We start from the raw sequence: 27,518 nt of genomic DNA, 5'->3' as shown, positions 1-27,518 counted from the left end.
GAACTCTTCAATTCCATTTTGTTCCTCTGGAGCTCTGAGACCGTGCAAAGATTTCTATTGTGGAGGCAGTGGGAGAAATGTGGCTTTTGCTGTTTTTGTAAAATAATATGGTGGGTAATAGGGAGTACTGGATTTAGTAATTAACAGGTCTTAAAGTAAACTCTTTTCAATAAGACAGCTGTTAGTTGCCTTATCGGTTGACTGGTTAGTCCAGTCCAGTTGGTTAGTCCAGTCACAGCAGTTTGAAAATCAGAAACATCTCAAAAGTTGTAGGATGTTAATTAGTTTTCCCATTCACTGCAGATAGCTCTGTCTCGTTGGCCACTCACAATGAGCACATGTGCAGTGATTTTCTTTGAGTTGCATTAGGTAGCTAGTTTGGTCCAGCATTTGATTTATTTTATGGAGAAAACAAATGAGTTAATTCCTATACTCCTACTATGCCTTACTATATTCATGAAGGGACATCATGTATAAAAATTGTTGAAGAAGATAAGTGACCTGACTAGCATTTCCATATTTTATTCCAGGGCCTCCTTCATCTCAGTCCAGTTTGATCAATAGTCGTGACCAGCCAGGAACAACTACAGTACCCAGCCTTGCACCAGTGGGGGCAAGACTACCGCCTCCACTACCCCAAAGCCTACTATATTCAGTATCAGAACGTAAGCAAATAATGTTTTCTGTATCTCACAGTATATATCCATGTTTACTAGCTGCAAATGGGAAATAATGGTCTCCCATTTCACTAATAAGGGTCATTCCTTGCATGACAAAATATAGTTTGCATCTGATGAAATGGACTATAATTCTTAAACATTTATGCCATTATAAATGTGTTAACAGCATATTAACATGGCATAGGGCCTGGTTACGTGAAAGACCACCTGCTCTCATAACATCTGCCTAGCTGATTCGATCCTGCAGGGTTGGCCCACCCAGGTTTCTTTAAACAATGTCCTCTCTCAGGATCCTGGAAGCTCACCTTCTCCATAGCAGCACCTCCCCTGAACAAGGTTCCCCTGAGATCCGGATGGCCCCACTCTGCTGTTATTTAGAAGAGCCGTGAAGATCTGGCTCTTCACCCAGGCCTTTGGCGAGGGAGAATGAGACCCCTCACTTTATCACGTTTGCTATCGTCTATCTTTATTGTTTATGTTTTATTGATTTTCTTGTCATTTCTTTATTTGATTGTTGCAAGCTGCTCAGAGTCGTTGGGAGTCGGGCAGCATACAAGTTTAAATTATCATCCTCATCATCTTTAAGATGCCACAATACTTGTTCCAATAGATTTATTACTTTCCAGTTGGGTAGCTGTATCAGTAGCATTTCTGTGGAACTGAAACTTTTTAAATTGCCTTCCAAGCTTTGGAAGTTTTCTTTAGCTCCCAGATTTTTCTAGTCAATAAGTTGAGTGACAAACATATTTATACACTTAATGTTTTTCTTCCAGGCACTTTTAACCCTATGATTGGTTGAATCTGTTTAGATTTAGAAGTTATTTTGATTATATGTGTTTTATTCTTTTTTTAAAATATAACATTTTTTTTTAAAAAATGTGTATCATTGCAGAAATACAGAGTTTTTTTCATTATACTTCCTTTTATAACCCATAAAAAATACGTCTTGGAGATGAGCAAAATGTTCTGTGGACACTGTCCTATACAGTGGGGCAAAAAAGTATTTAGTCAGCCACCAATTGTGCAAGTTCTCCCACTTAAAAAGATGAGAGAGGCCTGTAATTTTCATCATAGGTATACCTCAACTATGAGAGACAAAATGGGGGGGGGAAATCCAGAAAATCACATTGTCTGATTTTTAAAGAATTTATTTGCAAATCATGGTGGAAAATAAGTATTTGGTCACCTACAAACAAGCAAGATGTCTGGCTCTCACAGACCTGTAACTACTTCTTTAAGAGGCTCCTCTGTCCTCCACTCATTACCTGTAGTAATGGCACCTGTTTGACCTTGTTATCAGTATAAAAGACACCTGTCCACAACCTCAAACAGTCACACTCCAAATTCCACTATGGCCAAGACCAAAGAGCTGTCGAAGGACATCAGAAACAAAATTGTAGACCTGCACCAGGCTGGGAAGACTGAATCTGCAATAGGCAAGCAGCTTGGTGTGAAGAAATCAACTGTGGGAGCAATAATTAGAAAATGGAAGACATACAAGACCACTGATAATCTCCCTCGATCTGGGGCTCCACGCAAGATCTCACCCCATGGGGTCAAAATGATCACAAGAACGGTGAGCAAAAATCCCAGAACCACATGGGGGGACCTAGTGAATGACTTGCAGAGAGCTGGGACCAAAGTAACAAAGGCTACCATCAGTAACACACTACGCCGCCAGGGACTCAAATCCTGCAGTGCCAGACGTGTCCCCCTGCTTAAGCCAGTACATGTCCGGGCCCGTCTGAAGTTTGCTAGAGAGCATTTGGATGATCCAGAAGAGGATTGGGAGAATGTCATATGGTCAGATGAAACCAAAGTAGAACGTTTTGGTCTAAACTCAACTCGTTGTGTTTGGAGGAGAGAGAATGCTGAGTTGCATCCAAAGAACACCATACCTACTGTGAAACATGGGGGTGGAAACATCATGCTTTGGGGCTGTTGTTCTGCAAAGGGACCAGGACGACTGATCCGTGTAAAGGAAAGAATGAATGGGGCCATGTATCGTGAGATTTTGAGTGAACACCTCCTTCCATCCACAAGGGCATTGAAGATGAAACGTGGCTGGGTCTTTCAGCATGACAATGATCCCAAACACACCGCCCGGGCAACGAAGGAGTGGCTTCGTAAGAAGCATTTCAAGGTCCTGGAGTGGCCTAGCCAGTCTCCAGATCTCAACCCCATGGAAAGCCTTTGGAGGGAGTTGAAAGTCCGTGTTGCCCAGCGACAGCCCCAAAACATCACTGCTCTAGAGGAGATCTGCATGGAGGAATGGGCCAAAATACCAGCAACAGTGTGTGAAAACCTTGTGAAGACTTACAGAAAACGTTTGACCTCTGTCATTGCCAACAAAGGATATATAACAAAAGTATTGAGATGAACTTTTGATATTGACCAAATACTTATTTTCCACCATGATTTGCAAATAAATTCTTTAAAAATCAGACAATGTGATTTTCTGGATTTTTCCCCCCATTTGTTTCTCATAGTTGAGGTATACCTATGATGAAAATTACAGGCCTCTCTCATCTTTTTAAGTGGGAGAACTTGCACAATTGGTGGCTGACTAAATACTTTTTTGCCCCACTGTACATGAAACAGCTAGTTTGGATGGTCCATACAAAAACCAAAACGTGCCTATTACATGTGTTTAGTATATAGACAGAAGAAAACAGGCTATTTGTTTTAGTCATAAGTAGGATGGTGGAGCAGGAAAAAAGTCAAGGAAACCAACTCCTTTTTTGTAATAGTAATTTTTTAAAAGATTACAATTGCAACAATAAAAACTAATATAAACTACAAAAAAAGAAAAAGAATAAAAAGAAAAAATAGAAGGTGTAGAAAAGAAAATAGAAAGAAAAAGAAAAAATAAGAATATAGTGAAAAAAAAAAGAAATATATAAAGCAATTACTTCCCCCTTCATCACAAGTATAAACAATTTTAATAACTTATCACCTTCTCTTATAGTACAACAAATGATCTCTTCTTCCCATATCCCATCTCATCTATAAACAAATCCTTAAAGCCTCATCATTTCAGTCCTAATGTCAGCAAAAGTCCATTAAGGGTTACTAGAGATAATATCTGTTTTAATCTTGATCAAATAAACTGATTTTATATTCCTTCCTTTTACTTTTAACAATCTTGAACTTTAGTCCCTTCAAATAATGTCCTATAACTTGATTTCTTTTCATTTTTTCTTTGTCCCTTCTCATAAAATTCTTCAAAGCTTTAACAAGTCTCTTTTGTAAATCCAATATAGGAACGTTGTTCAGGTCACTCTCTTGGTTTTTATTTGTATATCCCTTTTAATTATTAAGATATCAGCTGGTTACTTTTGTATGTCCAGTGTAGCATCTTTTTCCATGTCATTCTTGTAGCCACTTTCACATCAGTCTCAATCTTGTCAGGTAAAACTTGTTCCTCTTCCATAACATCTTTTAAACGCAGTCTACCTATAGAGGCAGACACTCTTAAAATTAACTTTTGGGTCCATTGTTCAAAAATATCCTTCAGTATGTCCAGTATTAAAATATTTTGCTTCATTATGTATTTGTAAATCAAATTTCAGTGTTCTTCTCCTTTAATTGTAATCTTTAGTTCCTCATAGTTCCCTGTAGTGTCCAACTTTCAAAGTCCCATCCTATCATGTTTTTTTTTTTTAAATTCAAAACAAAAGCATTTTCCCATGGGAAGGATTCTTATAATTAATTCCAAAACCTTATTTCAAATCCATCTGACCCTTAGTCTGTTAATAACTTTCCAAAATCAAAATTCTAATCACCCTTTTGCTGTTTATTTTTTTTAAAAAAAATTAAGTCCTTAAATTTGTATTTAAAACTTCTTTCTTCCAGTGAGCACCATGGTGAGCTAGACATCCCTGCCAAAGCAGGACAGCATTTACAACAGAGATCAGTGGCTAGATGCTGTATCCTAGCTGGTGAAATCTCTCCGGAGAAAGGAGAGATTGTGAGATAGCCCACATGCACTCCAGGCAGCCACTCCTCTTGAGTAGACTGCAAAAACCGAGATTTTGCAGTTGGCTTATGAGTTGAGTGGCTGGGAGTCCAAGGATACCATCACAAGCTCACAGTTGTAACACAGCCTTTTAAGGACATAAAGCTCAAGCGAACCTCATTTCTTAGTTGCTTTTTAGAATTCATTTTTTAATGTTTTGTAAATATTAAGACTCTTCAGAGCAACAAGTCTTTTTTGTATTCACTGGGTGAGTCTCCTTTTCCTTAATGAAAGAAGTTAAATATAATTTTAAGGATTTGGAAAAGTTTTTTTTTTTGATTAAACAGCAAAAAGGTCTAGAATGTTGATGTTGGAAAGTTAAAAACGGGCTAAGGGTCCATATGAATTTGGAAGAATTGAAATTAATTTTATAATTAACTATAAAAATCTTTCCTGTGGGAAACTGTGGTTGTTTAGTTTTTTCAGAAAAAATACATGATGGGATGGGACTTTGAAGGTTGGACAGTAGAGAGAGCTAGAAGAGCATAAAGATTACAATTAAAGGCGAATACCTGAATTCAATTTGTCAACAAAGAATGGAGCAAACTATTTTAACAGTGGATAATTTGATGGATATTTTTGAACTATGGACTCAGAAATTAATTTTAAGAATATCTGATACCATAGATAGATTGTGTGCTAATGATGTTACAGGAGAAGAACAAGCTATACTGGATGAGGCTGAAATTGATTTGAATGAGCATTTAAATATGACAAGCTACAAGAACGATATGGAAAAGGAGGATATTAGACATACAAATGAAACTGATTGATGATTTAACAATTAAAGGGAACATACAAATATTAAATCAGGAAAGTGATTTGGATAAGTTTTATCTACTAGTTGCACAAAAGAGATTTATTCAAGTCTTGAAGGATTCTCTGAGAAGGACAAGGAAAAAATGAAAACTCACTTTCTAAGGCATTATCTGAAGGGACTAAAAACCAAGATTGTTAAAAGTACAGGGAAGGAATGTAGAGTTTATTTCATAAAGGTTAAAATAGATATGTAGTTATTTCTGGTAACCCTTAAAGGATTTTAGCTGATATGGAATAAAGAACAAGGCTTTTGGATTATGTTTATAGTTAAGAAATGAGTTATAGGATGAAGAGTATTTGTTGTATTTTAAGAAAAGGTGATAAGTTGCTAAAATTATTCATACTTGTTGCAATGAAGGGGGATGTTACTTTGTATATTTTCTCTTTTCTTTTTTTTTCTTTTTCTTTTTTGCATTTTTTACTCTTCTTTTTTTAACCTTAATTTTTTTGTAGTTTGTATTTTATTTTTCTAATTGTAATCTTTAATAATTTTTTTAAAAAAAACTTCTTTCACTTAAAGATTGAAGAAAACTCACCTGGTATTTTCAGATTTGTCAATCCAAAGGTTCCTAATAGCTGAAAAGGAGTTAACAAGCAATTTCCAAAAGTATTGGAAAGGAAGTATTTGAACCCAGTGTCCTTTCAAAGGCGCCAACCATGGTTTGAGCAAGATGGCTATTCCCTTGTCTCCCAGAGTTCTAAACCCATCAGAGACTGCTGTCTTGCAGTCTCCTCGCAAGGGGCAACTGTCTGGAGCACTTGTGGGCAATCTCAAGCCCTTTCCTTGTCCAGAGAGGAATTATAAAGAACCAGTCTGCTTGCCACCTCTTCATTCCACCTCAGTCATCAGCTCCGCTTTTAGCAGAGCCATATTCAGTTTGCCATTTCTTCACCAAAAGTCCCTCAAGGACATCAGCTTCTGAAGGGAAGTGGGTAGGAAAAGTATACAGGTAGTCCTTGGTTAACAACAGCAATTGGGACCAGAATTGCCATCGCTAAGTGATGCAGTTGTAAAGTGCGACATCACATGACCGCGCTGCTTAGCGAGAGCAATTCCAGCATTCCCAGTTGCTGTTATTAAGTGAATCACCGCGGGTCATTAAACAAGGACATCACGTGGTCGCCATTTGCAACCTCCTGCTGGCTTCCCCGTTGACTTTGCTTGTCAGAAGCCGGCAGAGGAGGTCACAAATTGTGACTGCAAGATGCTGCAACGTCATAATCACAAGTTGGGCACCAAGCACCTGGATCACAATCACGTGACTGCAGGGACACTGCAACGGCCGGAACTCTGAGGACCAGTCAGCACTGTTGCTAATTTGAACTGTCACTGTATGAGTGGTTGTTAAGTGTGGACCACCTGTATCTCATTTCTGGGACATTGGCAGCAGCTGAGGAAACGCACTGGGAAAATGGGGGGTGGGGGACAGTCGAACAGTGGCACATGCTACACTGAAACTGTGGAGAGGAGAGATGGGGTGACCTGCATCAGCCTTGCCCTACTTACCCCACACATTTTGTTTTTCACCTGAAACCCAGAACAAGTTGCAAGTTTCATTTCTCTTGAGCTGTGGCGTACCCAAAATGGTTCAGCAGAATGAACAAAACACAGTGGTTTGTGCCTGCTAGAAATCAACATATTTTTCTTGTCTGGTGTGTGTCCTTGATGCATCTCCATGTTTTCCAGTGATATGTCAGGAACATCCATTTGCATCTATTCTAGATAGATGCCTCCTGTAGTAAGATGTTATGTAGATCTCAGTCTGGGATGTTGATGCGAAGATTAATGGAAATAAGACATTATTTCCTTACAACTCAAAACATACTTTGCCAGGCTTTTGATCTTTAAACCGTTGCTGAAGTAGTTTTTAACTCATGAATGTCTCTTTGTGTTTATTGATGTGCTTTCATATTTGAATTGAAAAAAAAATTCACCTTATAGTTGACTGTCGTTTGCCTTGAGAATTACATTATATGGAAGGCAGGATATAAATTAAAAGTATTTGTTGTCAGATTTTTAAATAAAAAGAAAATCTCTTATTTTTTTTTCTCTCTTCTAATAGATACATATGAACCAGATGGCTATAATCCAGAAGCCCCTAGTATTACTAGTACTGGTAGATCTCAGTATCGACAGTTCTTTTCAAGGACTCCAATGCAACGTCCAAATCTTATTGGCCTAACATCTGGTGAAATGGACACAAATCCAAGAGGTGTGACCTCTTACATCAAAATGTTGAGGGTTTGCAATATTATGAGAGATTGTAGAAAGGCTGAGAAAGTAACAGGAGGAGCGTTACTCACAAACAACTAACACATAAGGGAGAATTTCATTAGTAATTTGTCTTATAAATGGTTGTTCAATCCAGGCTGCGAAATGTCTGGGAAGGAGGAATTGAAAATATTCACTCTGCATTAATGAACTCATTAATAAATGAGGACCAGAGGTTCCTATCACAGTTCCCAAGCTTTTTTACGTTATCCTTAATTCTTGCATTAAAACTTTTTATTGAAGTTCGTGATTCTTGTTTCCTGGATTATGCCAAACATTGTCTCTAAGGAAGCATCATAGGCTTGTGTTTTTTTCAGAAATAACTTGGTGCCAATAAGTGGAATGAATTAGTGTTCAGTGTAGAGTGTTTTTTCTCCTTAATCTTTCCTTTGATTGCTGTTTGAGGCTCTAGAGCTGCTTGTTTCTGGGTTCTGCTGTTTTATTGGAGCAGGGCCCAACCACTAAGAACAGAAAAGGGAGAGGGAATTTTTCTTCTTTTCTCCCTCAGCATCATATTCTGTGCTTTGGGGAAAAGTATCTTAACTGGAACAGCTGTTGGGAAAGTTGCAGGGGAAGGGAGACTAAGCTTATACCTTTTCTCCAGCAGAAAGTCCAGGGGATAGAGGTACCTACAGTCAGCCTAAATAATATATTTGCAAACAAGTGCTGCTTATGGTGCTCTAGTATGGCATAAATCTGATTTTGCAATAAAAGATGTTTCATACTGAGAATTCAATTTGCCCAATAGCTTGCTTAGCTCTTTTAAAAGAAAGTACTGTGATCCACACATTTTCAGCAGCTTACTGGGTTCCTATACAACTGATTTGGTTATCTTACAGTCCAATACTCTTAATAAACAACTTTTTAATTGTACCAATATTAAACAAGCATAATGTGAAATGGCTTGTGGAGCATCCATGTAACTGTTAAAGCTTGGTTAATAAGATGCCCAAACTTCTGCAGGAATTCTAGAAACTGCTAAGCCTGTAGGCCAAACCAGCTAGAGACTGCCAGTATATTTGATTGTACATTCTACAACAGTATCACATATATTTGTTCATATTTTTATATGAACTTTTTCAGTGTATGGCTCCTAAATATATAAACTAGAATGCGCTCGTTTGCCAAAATCTCCTCTCCCGAATTTGGTGGTGTAATTCTCAACTAAAAAAAGCATACCAAACAAATTAGTGAAAAGTGTCCAAACACATATGAAGGAAGAAGGACAGGCACTGAGTGATTGATTAATTGATCGATCAATCAGTCGATTGATATTTAGAGGCCTCCTGACTCCCAGCACCTCCCGGCAGGTCACATCTCTAAAAGTAGAAAACAATAAAATGAAAGAAAAACAATGTATGTCATAGAAAAAGACACACAAACTACATCTCTTATGGTCATAAATGTTCATGTAAACTTTTTGCCAAATGTACAAGCTAATCAGGAAACAGATTGCTGTTAAGATCAGAACAATAAGAAACTGAATGAAAATGAAATTAACAGATTTGTCAGACTTTATATTTTAGTAAGTCTTAAATGAACAAGCAGCTCTCTTTTGCAGATGCATTCTGTGTAAATTTTACTATTGCTACTTATATGCAGTGTCTCAAGTAATTGGAACTGTTAGGCAATTTTTTCATTGTTGGATTTTCACCCAAATGATATTTTGGAAAGAAGTTGGTATCTCCAGCAAGATTTCCAATTTTGCCGATGTTAATTTTCTTATTTTCTGTTGTGGAGGGTCTCAATGATATAGTTTTCAATACCATATTAGCATTATTTGTGTAATTCTTAAAGAAGAAATATATGGCTGCAATGACATGCTTCAAGTATATTGATCTTTTCTTCTTCCAGCTGCTAATATTATCATACAAACTGAACCTCCAATTGGAATTGCAAGTAACAGCAGTAATGTATCCAGAGTAGTGCTTGAGCCAGACAACAGGAAGAGACTTTCAAACACTATAGAAGGGCCATCTCCAAAGAAACCTTGGATTGGAAAGTAAGGACTTTATGTGTTGCTGATTAATTAGATAATTGAATTAAAATCAGATATATTTTGTTAGAGAAGTATGGGACCTGAAAACCAGGAATCTTTATGAACATTTTAACTTGCTTAATTAAATCAGTGTTTTAACCAGGGTGTCTTGGGTTATATATTGTTAGGATGGTTTGAATGTTTGCACGCCACCCAGAATCACTGCTGTGTGATGGGCCGCTCTATAAATCATTTAAATAAATAAATAAAAACATTTTAAAATAATAGGTATTTTTGTGAGGTTGTCAAGTAGAAGTAGAAAACTTGTGGTTTTCCAGGTGTTACTTAGCCGCTATACTACTCAGCAGCCTCAGACCATGTCAGTGATATTGGACTGTGGGAGTTATAGTTCAACCATATTCTGTTACATAGGCTCTGAATATGGAAAATCCTCTGCCTTCAGTTTTATTACCAGCATATTAGAATTGCTCTGTAAATGGGGACCTTGGCATAATCCAATAATATAACCTCTTCTTATATTAAGAGGTTTTAAAAATAAAATATGGCTCCTTTGTGTAAGTTATAACATAACATGTGAAGCCTTCTTTTCTTTCTTTTTTTTTCAGACAAACTAATAACCAAAATAAGCCAGGGTTCCTGAAGAAGAGCCAGTATACTAACACTAAATTGGAAGTTCGTAAAATACCACCAGAATTGAACAATATTACTCAACTGAATGAACATTTCAGCAAATTTGGAACAATTGTCAACATTCAGGTAAACACTTCCTTATGTACAGAGCTGATGAGTTGAAAATTGCAAAGAAACAATTTTGGGGACAAGTATCTGGAGAAATTTTCCAGCAGTGCAGACTATTGGATAGGGAAACAGAGTGCCTCAGGAAATGGTGTGTTTTCCATTTCTTGAAAGCAGGGGGATAAACTTTGCTCAGTGATGCTGCAGTTGTATTTCTCATTCCATATTCCACAATGAAATGGGCAGTTTTATGTTAAGAATGGATGAGTACTTTTTCCTGTACCATGCTGTTCTCTGCTGGCCCAATTAAATTTATTTCCATCTTAGGTATGAATAATCGTTTTTTAGTGTTTGGGGGAAAAAAATACACATGGAGCATGATAGTCCCATAGCAGTGTTACATTAAGGGTGTTAGCTTTATTATTATAACTGCCAAATAATGTTCTGTTATAAAAGCTGCTGGTTCTTCACTTAATATTCCTTGAGTGCTTGTGCTGCAAAAATTAAGAATAGCACACATTATATATAAATGGCATCAATTTAGCTATTCCTAAGCTTCAGCCTTGATGAAAATGTAGAAAGCAAATGCTTAAATACCGTTGCAGAGAGTTTTGTAAAAGCATCATACCAGAAATGCTAGCTTAGAAGCAAATTACACTAGTAATTATGCTTTAGACATTTTGTTTACTGTGTAATTAGACTTTGCAGACAAATAGTTTGAATGTTTATTCCTTAGGTTGCCTTCAAGAATGATCCTGAAGCTGCTCTAATTCAGTATTTAACAAACGATGAAGCCAGAAAAGCTATTTCTAGCACAGAAGCAGTATTGAACAATCGGTTTATACGAGTACTATGGCACCGGGAAAGCAGTGAGCAGCAGCCCTTGCAGCAGCAGCCTTTGCAGCAGCAGCCTTTGCAGCAGCAGCCACAGCAAGCACCATCCCCTCTTCATCAACTGCACGTGCAACCACAGATTCTGGCACAGCCTCCCCCCATAACAGTGCACAGCAGTATGCCAAAGGTGTAGTGCTCTTACTGCAAGCTCAGTACTTTGCTCTTCCCAACCTCTTTAGATATTTTGGATCTGTGATGGTTCAAAGTAGATGAATACACACTCACATTTTTCTGTTTAATATGCATTCATGCAGGTGACTAAACCATTGACTTCAGGTGCCTATGTGTTTAACAAGGTTCCAATTAAACATCGACTTGGAACAACCGGTGGAAATCAGCCAGATTCTCAACATGTATTGCTTAACCAGTCCAATGCTATTGCAGAGGATGTTCAGGTATGAGAAACGGATATCGAAGGTGTTGGATAGAGTAAAAGGCAACTTGGGTCCTCCAGATATTTTAGACTCAAGAGTCCCAGCCAACTTGGAGTTTTGAAGTTTATTGTGTAAAGAAGGGTCTAGGCTGCTTACCTCTGAAGTTGAGCTTTCTCCTACAATAAATGTATTTTAGTTATTTAAGTGAGAATGAAATGAATGTCAGGGTAACATTTAGGGGGGAAAATCTGATAAAGTAACATATATGCCATTGGCTAATAGGATATGGCATAAGTTTTCTTAAAACTACCACTGATTACAGTATCAAGCTACTAAGTGAGTTTTCCATCCAGCTGAAGACATTTTGCTGCTTGTGGCAGCCCTCAAATGTCGTCCTGCTAAGGCCAATGCTTCAGTAAATCCAGTTGCATGGATAATCATTAAGGTCCTCATCCTGCCCCTTCAGAGTTCCTAAATATGTAGAAAGGCAAGCTTTATACAATACAGACTAGGTATTGGCCATGGTGTCCAAAATGTATCATGGATGGAATGTTCCAGAGAATACCAAGCATTCTATTTTTCTTCTGGATCTCGCTGACTTAGTAGTTCAGGGAGTAGTCCAGCTATTTTCCAGAAATGAAGACTTCCAGAACAGGGAGTGGGTTTTAGACATGGTCCAGTAATATAAGGGTATGTTTTGCACTTTCCTAATAGGCAGCCTGGAGATATCTAGATACATCAGAGTACACCTCCACAGTTTTTTGTAACAGGCCATGATTGGATTTGTGGTGTGAAATATTGAGATAGTAGGTTACTTGCTATATATTGATCAGCAGTAGTCTGAGGAACAGAAGAATGAGTGGGTTTTCTGTTATTACTGGGCAAAATATAAAGGAATTTTTTGTTAAACATTCACAGCTATTCTTACTATTGTGCCTCAATAGATTTTTTGCATATAATGCCAGATCAGAACATTTTAAACCAGGTTTTCTTAATGAGCCATTGTAGTCTATACCTAAGCTGTTGCTTAGTCAAAAGCAAACAAGCCACATTATGATTTAGTGTGATATAAACTAAGATAAAGTCTCATTCTGCTAAACTTGACTCATGGTCATTTCATATCCAGGAAGTTTGATTAGCAACAGTATGAAAATGGTTTGTCATTGCCTTCTCCAGGATGTTTTTTGATTTCCCAGTCAAACCAAGAGCCCTGGTATTCTGAGATAGTTTCCCATCTAAGTACTAATCAGGTTGACCTTGCTTAGCTTTGAACTAAGGTGATATATAGTACATAGTATATTGATAGTGTTAGAAGACCAATGAAATGAAGGGTTAGGAGTAATTCCCATTCAAACAATTTCACAAATTTTATTTTACAGTGTGATATCTAGGGGGGCAGGGGTTTGAAGACATTTCCATTTATAATAGTTCTATATCTTTAAATACCAAAGAACAGTATTTTCTAATGTTCTTAATGCAAATACGTGACACTGATAGACAATCTAAATTGTATCCTTGCATAATCTGTATAATACCATCTGAGAATGTTTGATTTGATCTTTTAAAATACTGTTGTAAATACATAGTTGCACAAAGCTTGATGGCACCATTAATGTGTTGTCATAAATTGCTGCTTTCAGTTGTTTCCTTCTTCAACTGCACATACAAAGATGGTTTACAGTTCTTCCAGTTTGAAGACAGGAAATAAAACTGGTACAGGAAATAAATCTCATGATGTCCAAGAGGTTCTTAAAAAGAAACAGGTAAAGACATATAATTGCACTGTAATTAATAGCTGTAACCTTTGAATGGAATGTGATAGATGGTGGGGCTGTGCAAAACATTCAGAAGTGCTTCATAAAGCATGTTAGCACGAACAAAGCACTTCTTTTTAAAATGTTAGAACGGCTGCATCCTTTGCAAGGCTTGCATGGCTGCTTTGAAAACTGTCTTAATGCATGTGTGCAGGCACAGACAACTTTTTAACTAGATCTGCCAGCAGAACAAAAAGGCTGTGCAGTATGACCCTTGCAAACATGATTGCTTCAAATACTACACTAAACAGTTTAATAGACACATCTTGTGAAGCACCATTTTGAAATGCTTTGCACAGTTCTAATAGCTGGCTTGTTTTTCTGTTAGGATTACTTTTGGTTCTGAATAGAATATGCTATATATTAAACGGTAGCTGGGTTTTTTTAGCACACTCATCAAACAGATTTGCATCCACCAGATGAAGAATTATTCCTTGTAAAAATTCAGATGAGTCCTTTTAGGTTTAGTCTTTGGTTGGGAGAACTATGACCTAAATATAATCTCCTTTCTTATAGTCATGCTCATCATCTTGGATTACTCTTTTTCTTATCCAAACACTGTAAAGTCTACCACTGTTCCTTGGCATTTGAAGTACATGAGAGGAACTGTGTACCTAGCACACACACACTCCTCAGAAGGGAAAAAAAAAAGTTTGGTTTCAATCTTAGTCAGACTCAAAAAAAGCACCATGTGATTCAACATAAAAGGATTGCAGTTGTAGGAAAGTGAGAGATAACTAAACCTTTATTTGCCACATTGAACTGACTGCATTGTAGTTTGGATATAAACCCAAAGGCATTTTTAGATATTCCTTTTTTTTTTAAGAATAACTTTACTAATTTTTTTTAGAAGAACAGTAAAAACTAACCAAAACTAATATTAAGAATAAAAAAGAAAAAATAGAAAAAAGAAAAAGTGCAGAAAAGAAAAAAACAAAAACAAAAAAGAATTGACTTCCACCCCACCCCACCACAGATATAAGTAACAATAAACATCAAACTCTTGCTGTAAATTGATTGCATAGCTTCACTTATTTCTATTAACCCATTATTTCTAACCATCAAACCTATACAACATAATTTCATTTTCTAAATCCTGAAGGAAGGAAGGAAGGAATCCAATTAACACTAAAATTACCCAGTGTTTTATCTCAAATCAAAACTGTCAGTTTTGCCACCTCGGCCAACTCCATCAACCTCACAAACCATTGTTTCACTATAGATAATATCTTTTCTTCCCACCAGTATGATTTAAAAGCCTTGCTGCTGTTATCATATATAAAAAATAAAATTATAAATAATGTTGTATGCTTCTGCATTTTTAGATATTCTTTGATGGCATGTATAACATAGGGTAGTAGTAGCTTTCCACAAGACATGAATCCCAATCGGGATTTGAATTATCTGAAACCAAACACAGAGATTGTATCAGTGGTGAAAGGTAATTATTGTTTTCCAGGGAACTATAATGCTGCAGAAGGAAATAGCATATTCCAAATGGTATTGTTTTGGATCATCTAACATTGTGATTTACATTTCTTTATCCTTCCATAGTAATTAAGGTAAGCCATTTAGCACACTAAAATATTATTTTTCTTGGTAGGAGGCAATGAAATTGCAACAAGACATGAGAAAGAAACAGCAAGAAATGTTGGAGAAACAAATAGAATGTCAAAAGGTATGATTGAATTATTGAAATTTAGCTTTAACTTCCAAGTTTTTGTTTTGTGCATTAACTTGTAAGCATGTTTAAGGGATTGTGTATGAAGCCCTTTCAGTCTAGTATGGAATTTTTATTTTGACTTTCATAGATGTTAATATCAAAATTGGAAAAGAATAAAACCATGAAACCAGAGGAGAGAGCAGAGATTATGAAGACTCTGAAAGAGCTAACAGGAAAAATTTCACAGTTGAAAGATGAATTAAAAACTTCATCTGTTGTTTCTACAACATCAAAACTAAAGTCTAAAACTGAAGTAAGTCATGCAGGTGTTTTCATGTGTTCCTGTTTTAAAATTGGCAGTTGATTCGTGGGCTGAGATTTCTCTTAGATGAAGAAAGGCACTGTTGGAATATTTTTGTTGAAGTAATGTTCCCATATTAAAGCTCCCTTCACATATTATTCAAGTGAAATGGTGGGGCAGGGGGAATGATGTGTTGAAAGAGCAGGGCTTCACTCATAACATGGCGCACATGCATTTTGTGTTCAGGTTGAACATACATATTTGAATTGAAGTAGCCTTTGCATACAGACTATTACATGAATTTGAGCACTTATAAAAGTTTGCTATTTCTTTCAATATTTTTATTTTGTTATCCATCTTTCATATTTGTTTTCATTGTTTTTAGGGATAAATATTTTAAATTATTTAAGAGATCAAACCTGGAATCTTCAGATTTTTTTTAAGAGACCACTGATTACCAAGACATCTCATGTAGTCTGAATCAGCATTGTTTGCCCTAGTTATCAGTATTATAACAATGTTTTTATTACTGTATCTCTTAACATAGAATATTTATTTATATAGCCTTTGCTATCCCACATTCTGGATTCTCCCCAAACCTCCCAAGATGTAACTTATCATTATGTTTCCCTAGAATATTGGGAAATTGAAACCTAAGGGGAAATATCATTTAGAAGAGAGTAAAGCAAATGAATTCTCTGCTACCACTTCTCTCCTTTCAAAGGCACAAAAAGAACTTTTAGATGCAGAATTGGACTTACATAAAAGATTGTCTTCTGGGGAAGATACAACTGAACTGAGAAAAAAACTCACCCAGCTACAGGTGGAGGTAAGTTTGTAGAGTTGACTGCCATCTTGATCCTGGTTTTAGGTATATGCAATATCCACAAAAAATTGAAGTGTATTCCTCTTGCCCAGGCTGCTCGTTTAGGTATCTTACCTGTTGGTCGGGGGAAAGCGATGTCAGCTCAAAGTAGAGGAAGAGGACGAGGTCGTGGAGGAAGAGGCAGAGGCATTGTGAATCACATGGTAGTGGATCACCGTCCCAAAGCACTAACAATTGGAGGTTTTGTGGAAGAAGAGAAAGATGAAGTGCTGCAGCATTTCTCAGTAAGTTAGCAATTTGTAACTAAAACTAAAATTTATCTCAATTTCTGTGCAGTATTCTAGAATAATATAAAGGCATGAGTGTCCTAAAAGTGAACTAACTTCATTTTTATTACTGCACTGATTGATTTAGTACTTCCTCTGTTCAGCCTTCTAACTGAAATGGATTTTCATCACATGCTGCAAACATTTGCTTAACTGTTAGAGAAGTTAGCTGTTCTGGGTATTATCTGCTATATTTCTATTGCATCATTTTTCTAAGATTCCTAAATATTGGAATCAGCTTGACCAGATACCGTCCAGTATATTTTAAATGTCTTTTAGTGGAATGGTAATTAATCTAAATTAAGCCTTTACATTTAAGTGAAAATAGCTTTGATGCTGGAGGTTAATACCAAGCAACTGCCACCAATTTGGCTCTTTATTTGCAGATAATTAAGGGATTCTCAGGATCTACAAACAAATAGCAATTTGGCAAACAGTTCTCTGGCTGCCTGAACCACGACTTCCTTTTTCACTGCTAATACAGTTAAACTTGAAGTTTATCAAAACCATGAACAAAAAAATAAGATTTAAGTTAAAAGACATTTCTAAATATAAAATATAAAAGAAGTATCATGTCAATTATATAAATAAATATTGATATGCTAACTTGAGTTTCAAAGATTCTAAAATTTAGAAACTCTGGCTAAAATCTTATGTATGCCTGCTGAAGAATGTGCTCCATTAGACACTGCAGAAAGTCCTTTAAAAGAAAATATACATAGGATTAGATTTGCAGCCAAAACTATGATACTTTTGAGAATCACAGATAAATATCTGTCACCTGGCATTACTGAGCAATCACTGAGCAATTATATATACTTTTCCTGTGTATTTGGGTGACTAGTGTGGTTCCTAAAATGCTAAGAAATAAAATTGTCCAAGAACAGGAATGTCATTGAGAAGGATCAAAGGCTTTTCTGGGATTCTGGCAAAGCCAAGAGTTACCTAAATGCTTTGGCCTACATCTCCCATTGACCATGTTAAATTGAACTGGTGATTGGGAATTAAAGGAATTACAGTCCAAAACATTTGGAAGGCACCAGGTTGCCTATATATACTTTAATCATTAATATTACATTGGTCATCAATGTTTTTTTTAGTAGCGAAACAACATGCATAAACCTCAGTCTTGTGTGTTTCAGCAATTTGGAGATATTGAAGGCCTTCAAGAGGAGGAATCTCCTTTAAGTGTTGTCTTGACATTTAAATCCCGCTCTGAAGCTGAAAATGTACGTAACGTGGTTTATATTTTTAAATAAAGAATGTTCTACTACTCCATATGCAGTTTTTTAAGACAAACATAACCTATAATTGAAAGTATTAGCAAATATATTCTGGTTTCAAATGAAACATTTTCAGGCATTAAATGTTTAAATCCTGTTGCTATCTCCTGATTATGGAGATTATGTAAACTGATTACGGATTATAATTCAGCCAGTTACTAACATTTTACTTAAATTATCATAACAGACGTTAGAGTAGCAAATATGAGAAGTGATTATTATACAATGCAAAGATTTCTGATCAATCACAATAGAGTTAATGGAGATTTCTCTGACATGCTGTATAGCCACTGATTTATTCTGGTGTACAACATACATTGTTTTCTTTCTTAAATATTCCACCTTAGGCTGCCAATCAAGGGTTAAAGTTTAAAGACCGACGACTTCAGATATCATGGCATAAACCTAAGTTACCCTCTGTGTCTACAGAAACGGAGGAGGAAGAACCCAAGGAAGAGGTATTAGAATAATATTTGAATAGCTTGTCTTTTAAAATCTCTTAAAAACTAACTTTGCTCACCTGGTTTTGCAGTATAGCACCAGCTTGAACTGATGAAGCAATTGCTCTGGTCAGCAGGAATTCCATCTTGCTCATCAGAAAACTGAATGGATCAAGCTATGAGGACCTTACTTGATGTTGGAACAGCAAGTTAGTGGCCCTATCCTGCTGCCCAACTGTTTCTCTGACCAGAGACCAGCTGAGATTTTTTTCAGTGCTGTTGGGGAATCCCAGAACAATAATCCTGGGGGACTTTAGCATTCATGCTGAGACCACCTTAGGAAGGCCTGCTCAGGATAGTGTGACAGTCATGAGTCTATCTTGAGCTGTCATCAGACTCACTGCATAGGGAGTGATTTAGTGTTCCCCCAAGTCATGAATGAGTTGTTTGGGAAGGGGAATTATAGTTCTCATGACCAGACCACTGTCTGGTGAAATTTCTCTCAGATCATCATTGCTTTCCTATCTCCTGCTGATCATTTAAGGTTGTCTACCCTTGGAGACTTAGGGAATTCAATGGATTTGTAAAAAATTGGATAGAGTTTCCAGAAATCAAAGCCAGTATTCTTTTCCAGGCCCTTAAAGAATGGGGAATATCAGTGTATCATGGATACAGTCACCCTCAAATGCTTCTCCAGCATTGCGGAATCTGAGCTGCTTCTTGGATTTCTGGGGACCTCTCGACAATGAATTAGACTAGGAAGTGGCAAGAAGTGTAAATTTGCTATGCGGGTGACTAAGCATGAATTAATGCATATAGTCATATCTGTTTTGTGGCTTTTGTTACATTCTCAAATAGCCATGTAGCAATGCTCTCTAGGATAGTCTATGGTTTATGAACAAGATGCTTCTAGCTGTCTTGTCCACATATTATCTGGGCTTTTAGCTGCCTTTGCTCATATAGGTTAGTTGAAAGGAGCTGATAGGAGAAATCATGGGAGTGATGCATGGATGCTTCCTTGTTGGAATGATATTTCCAGCCTTAAAGAAAGCAAACTGAAGATGTCTCCATGGATTCAGAAGATCTTGCCAATCGCCACCCAGTCAAAATACTTGTTTATTGGCAAGTTATTTGAGAGAGTGGTATCTGCATAGTTGTAGGTGTTCTTGAAGGACATTAATTATTACTATGCTTTTCAGTCTGAGTTCAGGCCTAGTTTGGGAACAGGATAAGCCATGCTTTCACTGTTTTATAACCTGACAAAGGAAGTACAGTTGATCCTGCTTGACTTTCTGGTTTGTTATATAATTGACTATAGTAACTGTAACAAAACAGGATTAATTTGGTCAGAAATGGCATAAATTAATTTGGGGATAAATAAATTAATTTAAAATCCTGCTGCCACTATCCCAAAACAATAAACTTGGTCTAGGAACTTTATCTTCTCTCTTATTTCTTCTTTTCCTGGGTAATTTGGTTTATTAGATGTGTGAGGGGAAGGTATTAGGGTTAGTTAGCAGCAGTTAATCTGGCCACAAGCCACTGTTTTGTTCCCCATGCTATTTAACATCAATATGAAACTGCTGGGATGATCATCAGGAATTTTCAGCAGCCAGATTACTGAGCAGAGACTGTACATGTGTTAGAGCACTATTGACATCACAGCCTTGATTGCCAGTTGGCTACTGCACTAGGATACTCAAGAGGGTATCTGACAGACCACTGCCATTATAGATCGTTCTAAAATCATCAAAAATCATCAGAGGATGTCTTCTTGCAGTGCTGAGTGCCATTTTGTGGCTCCTGATAGGCAGGCCTTCTTTGTGGTGGTGCCTGTAGGGAATACTAGGTATACCGTCTTATGATCCTGAACCAAAGGCAGAATATAAAGCAAATTAGTAGATACATTCATGAGGCATCTACTGCTACATATTTGAGGCACCTATTGAAGATCTGTCTCTTATCACACCTTCCCTCTATAAATATTGTTTGCATAGTTCTCTTTTACTTTTGTTTTCTTTCTGCCAGCTACCTTTTTAATAAATTATATTTGTATGGTTTTAAGTTGTGTTACTGTAAATTGTATTGAAATCTAAAATAATGGGAAATGATATATAGATGTACTAACAATAACATTGCATACAAAACATTTTAATGACAATAGTTTGAAAGGTATCAATAGATATCAAATGTGTTTAAGAAATTTGATAAATCGTGTGACTTTTTGTTTTATTACAATATATTTCTGATCTATAATTTGCTAATTTTACAAGTAAAGTTACTTGAAAGGATGTGTCAGCCCTCTGAGGTAGTCCAGACAGGAAACCAAAACCACGAGTACTAACACTACCTTTATTGTAAGGTTATAGTAACAGAATCTTGCAAGTCTGAAAGCACTTCTCCCCTCCGTTGCTTTACTTTCCAGGAGGGTCCCTTCTGAGATGCTTTCTCTGTCCCCATTCCTTCTTGGGCTGAAATATCTCTTGTCTGATCATTCTTTAGGCTGCGGTTCTTCCACCTTTCTCCCAAGGTTATTCTCACAGCCCACTCAGGATGGATCAAGTTAAACAAGTATTAATGATTTCATAGTATTCAGTATTACCGCAATTTCACAACTAGATTCCATTTTTGTTAGTATTTCTTTGCAGGGTTGATCCAAAAATGGGTAGATTTATTTGGAGATCATCCCAAGAAAAAATATAGTCTTATGAAAGTACTGTAAAATTACCATAATTCTATAACCATATTAAATTTTATCTTTCTTTAGGAGACAGAAACATCAGATTTATTTCTACCTGAAGATGATGACGATGATGATGAAGATGAAGATGAATCTCGCTCTTGGAGAAGATGAAACTTCAAGAGGAAGCATATAATTTTAGAATTGTTCGAACTAAAATTTTAAAAAAATATTTAAAGGAAATCCATGAGCCAAAAATCTGTTTTGTTTTTTGTTTTTTTATATATACTTTAAGATAACAAATGTGTTTGATATGTAAACTTAGCAAGTAAGTAGCTATGATCAGCCAAAGGCCCAGAGCTTCTACAAAGCTGTAAAGATGGTTGTGATCCTATAAAGGTGAAATATATCAGTCTTTCAAGCCCACTTTTGTTCATTCTGATTTTAAAGTATGAATTTGTTTTATTAAATATCAATGACTTTATAGCTTTTATTAGCAATGTAGAATCTGAGATGAGAACAGTAAGTCAAATTCATGTATACATCAACATTATCTAGAATTTGCTAATTTGGAATTCCTTTCATTGGGTGGCAAGCAGCTTAAGTAAATCTCAATTTAAAAACAATCAGGAATTGCACATATGTTGGTGAAAGAGCTATTTTTCCTATATTCCACTATCTGAAATCTGGTGATTATCAGAATAATAGTGTAGGATTGCTCAGTTCATGTATTCAAACCAGTTCTTGCCAGCATTGATGATAGCCACTCTTTTTGTAGTATTTTGTTTCTTTTCAGTCTTTAAACATGGCCCATTCTGATTACCTTTAGGGTGCAATTAATCAACCATTTCTGCTCTCATTTCATATTTTAGTTCAGTGGAACATACCTGCCTTGAAACCTATTAAAAGAGACAACAGCAGGAATAATTTTTGAACAGATGGTATTGGTAATATGAAATTAGTTGTTTTGAAAATGCCCTGTCACTAGAACTCATTTTGGGTCATTAATGGCTGCATTTTATTTTTTAAGGAAAAGCCAGTGCACTGTTCCAAGTGATGTATTTTCTGCAGCCCACAGAATTGCAAATCAAAAACAATCTTGTTTTAAAACAAGAGATACTAAGCCAGCACTTAGAATAATATTGCGAATTTAAGTTATAACACATTATAAATTAATGTTGAATTGAAGAAAAAAGTAAAACTGATTTAAGTATCTTTTATCCACATGCTGATAAAAGTTTGTCTGTTCTTCCCCCTCCTTTTTTAAAGCACCAAATAGTTCATGGTATAGATTTGGTAGAGTTTATGTTACATTTTTTTTACTCCAAGGGCGATAGATCTTTATAGCCCATGTCTCTTGCTGCTGTTAAGCCTAAATATGTCCTCCTGTGGGCCATTTTCCTTCCCTCTTAGTGCTTGTATACTGTATCTCATAGCCAGTGATGAGGAAATGTGGCTCTCCAATAAATACAACTCCCCAAGTAGCCCATTATTGGCCATGCTGACTTTGACCATAAGGACTGTAGTGAAGAAACACCTGAAGGGCCATAGATATCCCCATCCTAGCCATAGATAAGAGCAGCATGCTATGCAAGGAGCATATGATGTCACTGCATTCAGAGTGTTAAGACTGATAAAGCAAGGCAAACATTACTGTATCAATTCCTGTGGTACCTCTGCACTCATTCATTCAAAAATTAATTATATATTTCAGGTTTCTTACATTCAGATTACCATAGTGGTACTTAGTTCAGTCTAAGCATCAAAAATACTAAGTTAGGTTTCATGTTAACTTGCTACCAGAACTTAGTTTCTTTTCTTTGTCACATTTTGGGAACCATGTACATTGTGTGTAAAATCACATCCCATTTAAATTCCATCCATAAGTGAGTAAGGGTGTATGCTACCAACTCTTATTTGCCCTTTATGTAAAGGCCTTTGTGTTCTAGATTATTGCTACATTCCTACTAATGTTGAATCTCAGTGAATTAAGTTATAAGAAAAAAGCACGAATATTGCACACTCTTAACAGGCAAAGCCTTGCTTTTCTCCCATTGCCTGTGATATCTTTAGAATGCTTGTGGCTCAGTATGTGGCCATCACATATTTTGACCCAGCAAGCAAAACGCTTGAATCTGGACAGTTAATTAATAATATAGGGAACAAAGGATTTATATATACATATATAGAGATGCAGATGAATATAAATATAAATATATATATATATATATATAGAAATATATATATTGTACAGGGTTTTTTCTTAGAACTGTATAATTTTGTAAATATTTTTGCTTTTTTGTGTACTAAAAACTACCAGCATCTAGATTTCCATAAGAATTCTTGTATTTTTGTATCTGGAAGATTACAGTTGACTGAATGAAGCTGTAAGAGAAATTTCCTTAGCTTTTGGGACAGTTAGACTGGATGGGATTCCTTTTCATATGGTTTTAAATAACCTTTTGTTAGCATGCTGTTCAGGATAGAATGAATATCTTTACTCAGAGTGCTGGCTTTTTTCATGGAGAGAGATAGGGGCCAACAGAGAGATTTATTTAATAAACTTTTTTCCCACCTTTGCTTTCTTTCCTTTTTTTTTTAAGTATATGTTGGCGTACATAAATCCTCTAGTGACACCTTAAATGTAATTTCTCAGTCTAGAAGCACAAAACTGAGTTGTGCCCCTAAATTCATGTACTGAAAGCATACTATTGTGTTACTGAGAATGTAAGTAATGGGCAGCATAGTGGTAACTCACTTAAAACAAAATAGAAAACTAGTTCAAAGTGACCTTCATTTTGATGTAGCTATGGATCTCCCTGTGTCGTGTATTAGAACTTAGTATAGAACTATTGTGTTATTGGGTGGGGAACTTCTGGTACCACCTGCTGTGGAATTGTCCCTTTCATAGTCATAAGCCATAACAGAAAGCATAGTATAAATACACCTGCAGAGTACCTTGAAAGCTAGAAATTCTAATAAAACTTTGCATATAATACCCCATTCTAACCACTTAGCAATGTGTCACTCTATTGACATTGAAAAGAATGTCACAATGTAAATGCTGAGTGAATCATCCCCTTAAAGCTTTACAGATATTAACGCTACTACTATATAAACTGTCAGTTTAACTGTGGTGTATTTTTTTAATCCTTACATATAAAAATGCACAGCATCTGAAACTTTTCAAAAAAACATACTTGCCCACATACAGTGGAGATGCTTCAATGTTTTTAATGAAATCATGTGAAAAGGAATATTAAATTCCTCTCAATGTACAGTAACTTGTATTATAGTTTTTACAAGATTGTGAACTTGTGTAATAGTATATTAGGAGATATTGTTGGATTTCTAACTGTTTATACATTTAAATTCATACATGTAATGTTTGTTTTATTGATTACACTTTGAATTTCTAAGATGCATGTTGACTTTTTGCAATAAAGAGATAATATGGAATGGTTTAAAATTACAAAAAAAAACAAAAAAAAACAAAACAGTTTGAACTGAAATTTGGAAAAGCAACCATTCCAAAAAAAATTATACTCACAAAAAGAGCTGTATTGCTTGGTTTCTTCAAAGATGTGTACATCTGTGAATGTGTGCATGTGGTGTGTGTGTGTGTGTGTATGTGAATATGTGTTTATAAATTCTTGGGTATGTTCTGCCTTCACTACCAACCTTAAAAAGCACATATTCTGCTGTTCCAATGCTTGGAGTGGCTGATAAAACAAAACATCCCATCAAAGAAACAAAATAGTTTCATGTCCGTGACCAAAATCAATACTGTGTTTTTCACCCTAAGTTAAACTTACTGAACTTCTAGTAGTACTGAAAATGCACGATGGTGTCATCTTCTTTAATAAGCAATATAATGACACAAGAAGTTGAGTATTAACACTAAGTACCACCTAAGAGTACATATTCCTGAAACAACATCTCAGGGAAAAACTGGAGACTGATACTTTTTGCATTCGTAGCTTAGAATGGGGGGTGAGGGGGGTATGTAGGTTCCTTGGGAGTTCACTATGTTTTCTATGATTAGCTGACTCAGAAAACATTTTCCTTCAATAAGCAGCCTTGTGTTATTATATTATGTCACCAACACATGTCTTTAAAGTTACTAATTCCTAAATTAGGAATTTGGCATGTTGGGGTGCCCTGAAATATGATTGTAGGTTGAGATACTTTAAATACTTCTCTAAGACCTAAGTTTGCTGTAACTCAGTTCTTTACACACAAGAGAAATGGAGTTATGCACTTAAAAAACAGTTCTGACCCACTGTCCAAAATGGCTTTTATTTGATAAGTTCATCATTCTTTATCATATAAAAGAAGTATCTGTCACTGAAGTAAATCTTTGAAGAGCTGGCTAGACCGGATCTTAAATTAGCCAATGATACATTTTAAATTGTCTGCAAATGTGCTGTAACAAAAAATGTTGAAAGTGTCCAAACAATGTGTCACAAGTCCTACTGTGGGCATAGTTCACATTTTAGATATTCCAATGCAGTTTAGGCTGCTGCTAGTTAGTGTTTTCCTACAAGAGAAAGAATCTGTTTAAAGAAGAAAGTCAAAACAGGGTAAGATTTTGTGGGAGGTTTTTTTTTCTCCCTTTGGATGGGGAAAACAATTGCTCAGTGATAGTTTGTATATTTTGTTATCTGTTCTATAATGTGTAATATTCATGTAGGAAGTAAAGAAATTCTATGCTGAATCAATGCTAGATCAATGCAAGATACATGTTCTTGAAGATGAAGTTCTCATACAGGTCTGTATGGTTGTGTCAGTCCATGGAAAGAAGTGAGAATGTGAACTTAATTAACATATCCTAACCCCATGATTGAAGTCCCTTGATAGACTTGTAGCTGCTTTGAAAGTTGTTCCTGGCTTTGTGTCCACAAGCACATGTAAATAATGGGACAGCCTTTGAATCAGTCACAGGAGCCTTCTGAAGGACGTGCCTATTTTAAAGCATTGGGCTTATGCTAATATGTTGTGAATCCACTGTTTTAAAAATGGTTTGTGTAACCCTAGTAGATAGGCTGTGACCCATATTGGAATAGGTGGTGCTTTGGATTGTGGTATCCTGCCTGGGCTGGCATGGCATGGACGTGCCATTGCCCATCAGAACTGTTATACACTGTAGACAATACATGATTGGGACGGATTGGCAAGCATAAGCATGATTACAGGTGCTCATTTCATTGTTTTATTTTATTGTATTTTCTACAGTAGATACAATATCAGCTATTACTAGAGCAGAACAGGCAACCTTTTGGGTATGAGGCTTTATTTTGTCTATTTGGATCTAGCATCAGAAATGCTGAGGTAATTATCAAACAGATCGGTAGAATGGGATAGAAATGTTAACTTGGGCTTCACAAGTAATACACAAAATCATTAAGTATAAGATGTAAAATGATCTAGCTGCAACATATTAAAGAAATATGCCTGGTGTGATAGAATAGAACATGTAAATATTGTCTCTCATCCTTTCACAAGATTTCTCAGGCACACAAGCTGTAACTGGAGGTGATAAACTCTAGAAATATAGTTGGGAGAGAAACAGATAAGGTTTTCACACCTAGAAAGGTCTCTCACAGAGAGGGGAAAAAGTTGAAATAGGTTAGGAAGTTAATGGGAAGGAGAGAAAATGGAGCGTAGAGGGAACACAGAATGGCCTTGAAGGGCAGTGGGAAAATCTGTTACCATGGCAACAATCAGAGAAACATGGCTTAAGCCCATTCCAAGAAACTAACTTGAGAAAATTCCTCAGACAGGTCCCTCCCTAATTCACACAAAGATAAAGTGAGGGAGGAAGGAAGAACGTTCAGATTTGCAAGATTCTGTTACTATAGCTGTTCTAGCAAAAGTAGTTTTATGGCATTTGTTTCTTAACCTGATCTACCTTACAGGGCTGACATAGAGAAGATAGCTGGCAATCAAAGTTGGATTTAGGCAATCTCAGCTGCTGGAGAAATGGCAGGGTAATGGAAGATCATCAAAAAGGAGGTGGCAGAGTGGCCATTATGCATGGAGGAGATGATGTGATGGGGAATCATGTCTATCTGGAGCAGAGAGGAGGAAGAGAAGCCAAAGAACAAGAAAAAAATAAACATTACGCTAGCCACAAGATGTCAGTTAAGTTTTATCTGAAGCCCTGGATTAACTCTAATGGGAACTTAGTTATAACTACATACCTGGCTACATTTTATAATGTACAGAAGCTTTACTATTGCACACTGGGAGACTGCTGAACTTAGAACGGTAGAGAAATTAGATAATACAGCAATTGATTGCATACCAATCTTCTCTGTTAAGGGCAAGGCGGAGGTTAGAATGTGTTTATCTGCCTTAACTAAATGTCTCTTGCAGAGTTTCTAGATGCAAA

General features: G+C 36.3%; 1 protein-coding gene across 3 annotated transcripts in view; it reads left to right on the top strand.

The window, feature by feature from the left end:
- RBM27 (RNA binding motif protein 27) overlaps nucleotides 1-24,669 on the top strand; it is a 46,261-nt gene extending 21,592 nt beyond the window's left edge. For all 3 annotated transcript variants that reach the window (XM_025170550.2, XM_007434286.4, XM_007434285.4), the window contains exons 8-21: nucleotides 531-665; nucleotides 7,581-7,730; nucleotides 9,644-9,791; nucleotides 10,394-10,544; nucleotides 11,260-11,544; nucleotides 11,672-11,812; nucleotides 13,432-13,554; nucleotides 15,209-15,283; nucleotides 15,417-15,581; nucleotides 16,294-16,398; nucleotides 16,488-16,679; nucleotides 17,864-17,950; nucleotides 18,352-18,462; nucleotides 21,212-24,669. In XM_025170550.2, the coding sequence (XP_025026318.1) occupies nucleotides 531-665; nucleotides 7,581-7,730; nucleotides 9,644-9,791; nucleotides 10,394-10,544; nucleotides 11,260-11,544; nucleotides 11,672-11,812; nucleotides 13,432-13,554; nucleotides 15,209-15,283; nucleotides 15,417-15,581; nucleotides 16,294-16,398; nucleotides 16,488-16,679; nucleotides 17,864-17,950; nucleotides 18,352-18,462; nucleotides 21,212-21,298 (1,955 nt within the window). In that variant the 3' untranslated portion in view covers nucleotides 21,299-24,669. The remainder of the gene's footprint in view (nucleotides 1-530; nucleotides 666-7,580; nucleotides 7,731-9,643; nucleotides 9,792-10,393; nucleotides 10,545-11,259; nucleotides 11,545-11,671; nucleotides 11,813-13,431; nucleotides 13,555-15,208; nucleotides 15,284-15,416; nucleotides 15,582-16,293; nucleotides 16,399-16,487; nucleotides 16,680-17,863; nucleotides 17,951-18,351; nucleotides 18,463-21,211) is intronic.
- The last annotated feature ends 2,849 nt before the right edge of the window (nucleotides 24,670-27,518 follow it).

The sequence above is a fragment of the Python bivittatus genome, unplaced genomic scaffold (genome assembly GCF_059951505.1).
Source record: "Python bivittatus isolate LINGU-HERP-01145 unplaced genomic scaffold, Pbiv_v1 ctg000080_np1212, whole genome shotgun sequence".
NCBI lineage: Eukaryota > Metazoa > Chordata > Lepidosauria > Squamata > Pythonidae > Python > Python bivittatus.
This window is presented reverse-complemented; position numbering and strand designations above follow the sequence as displayed.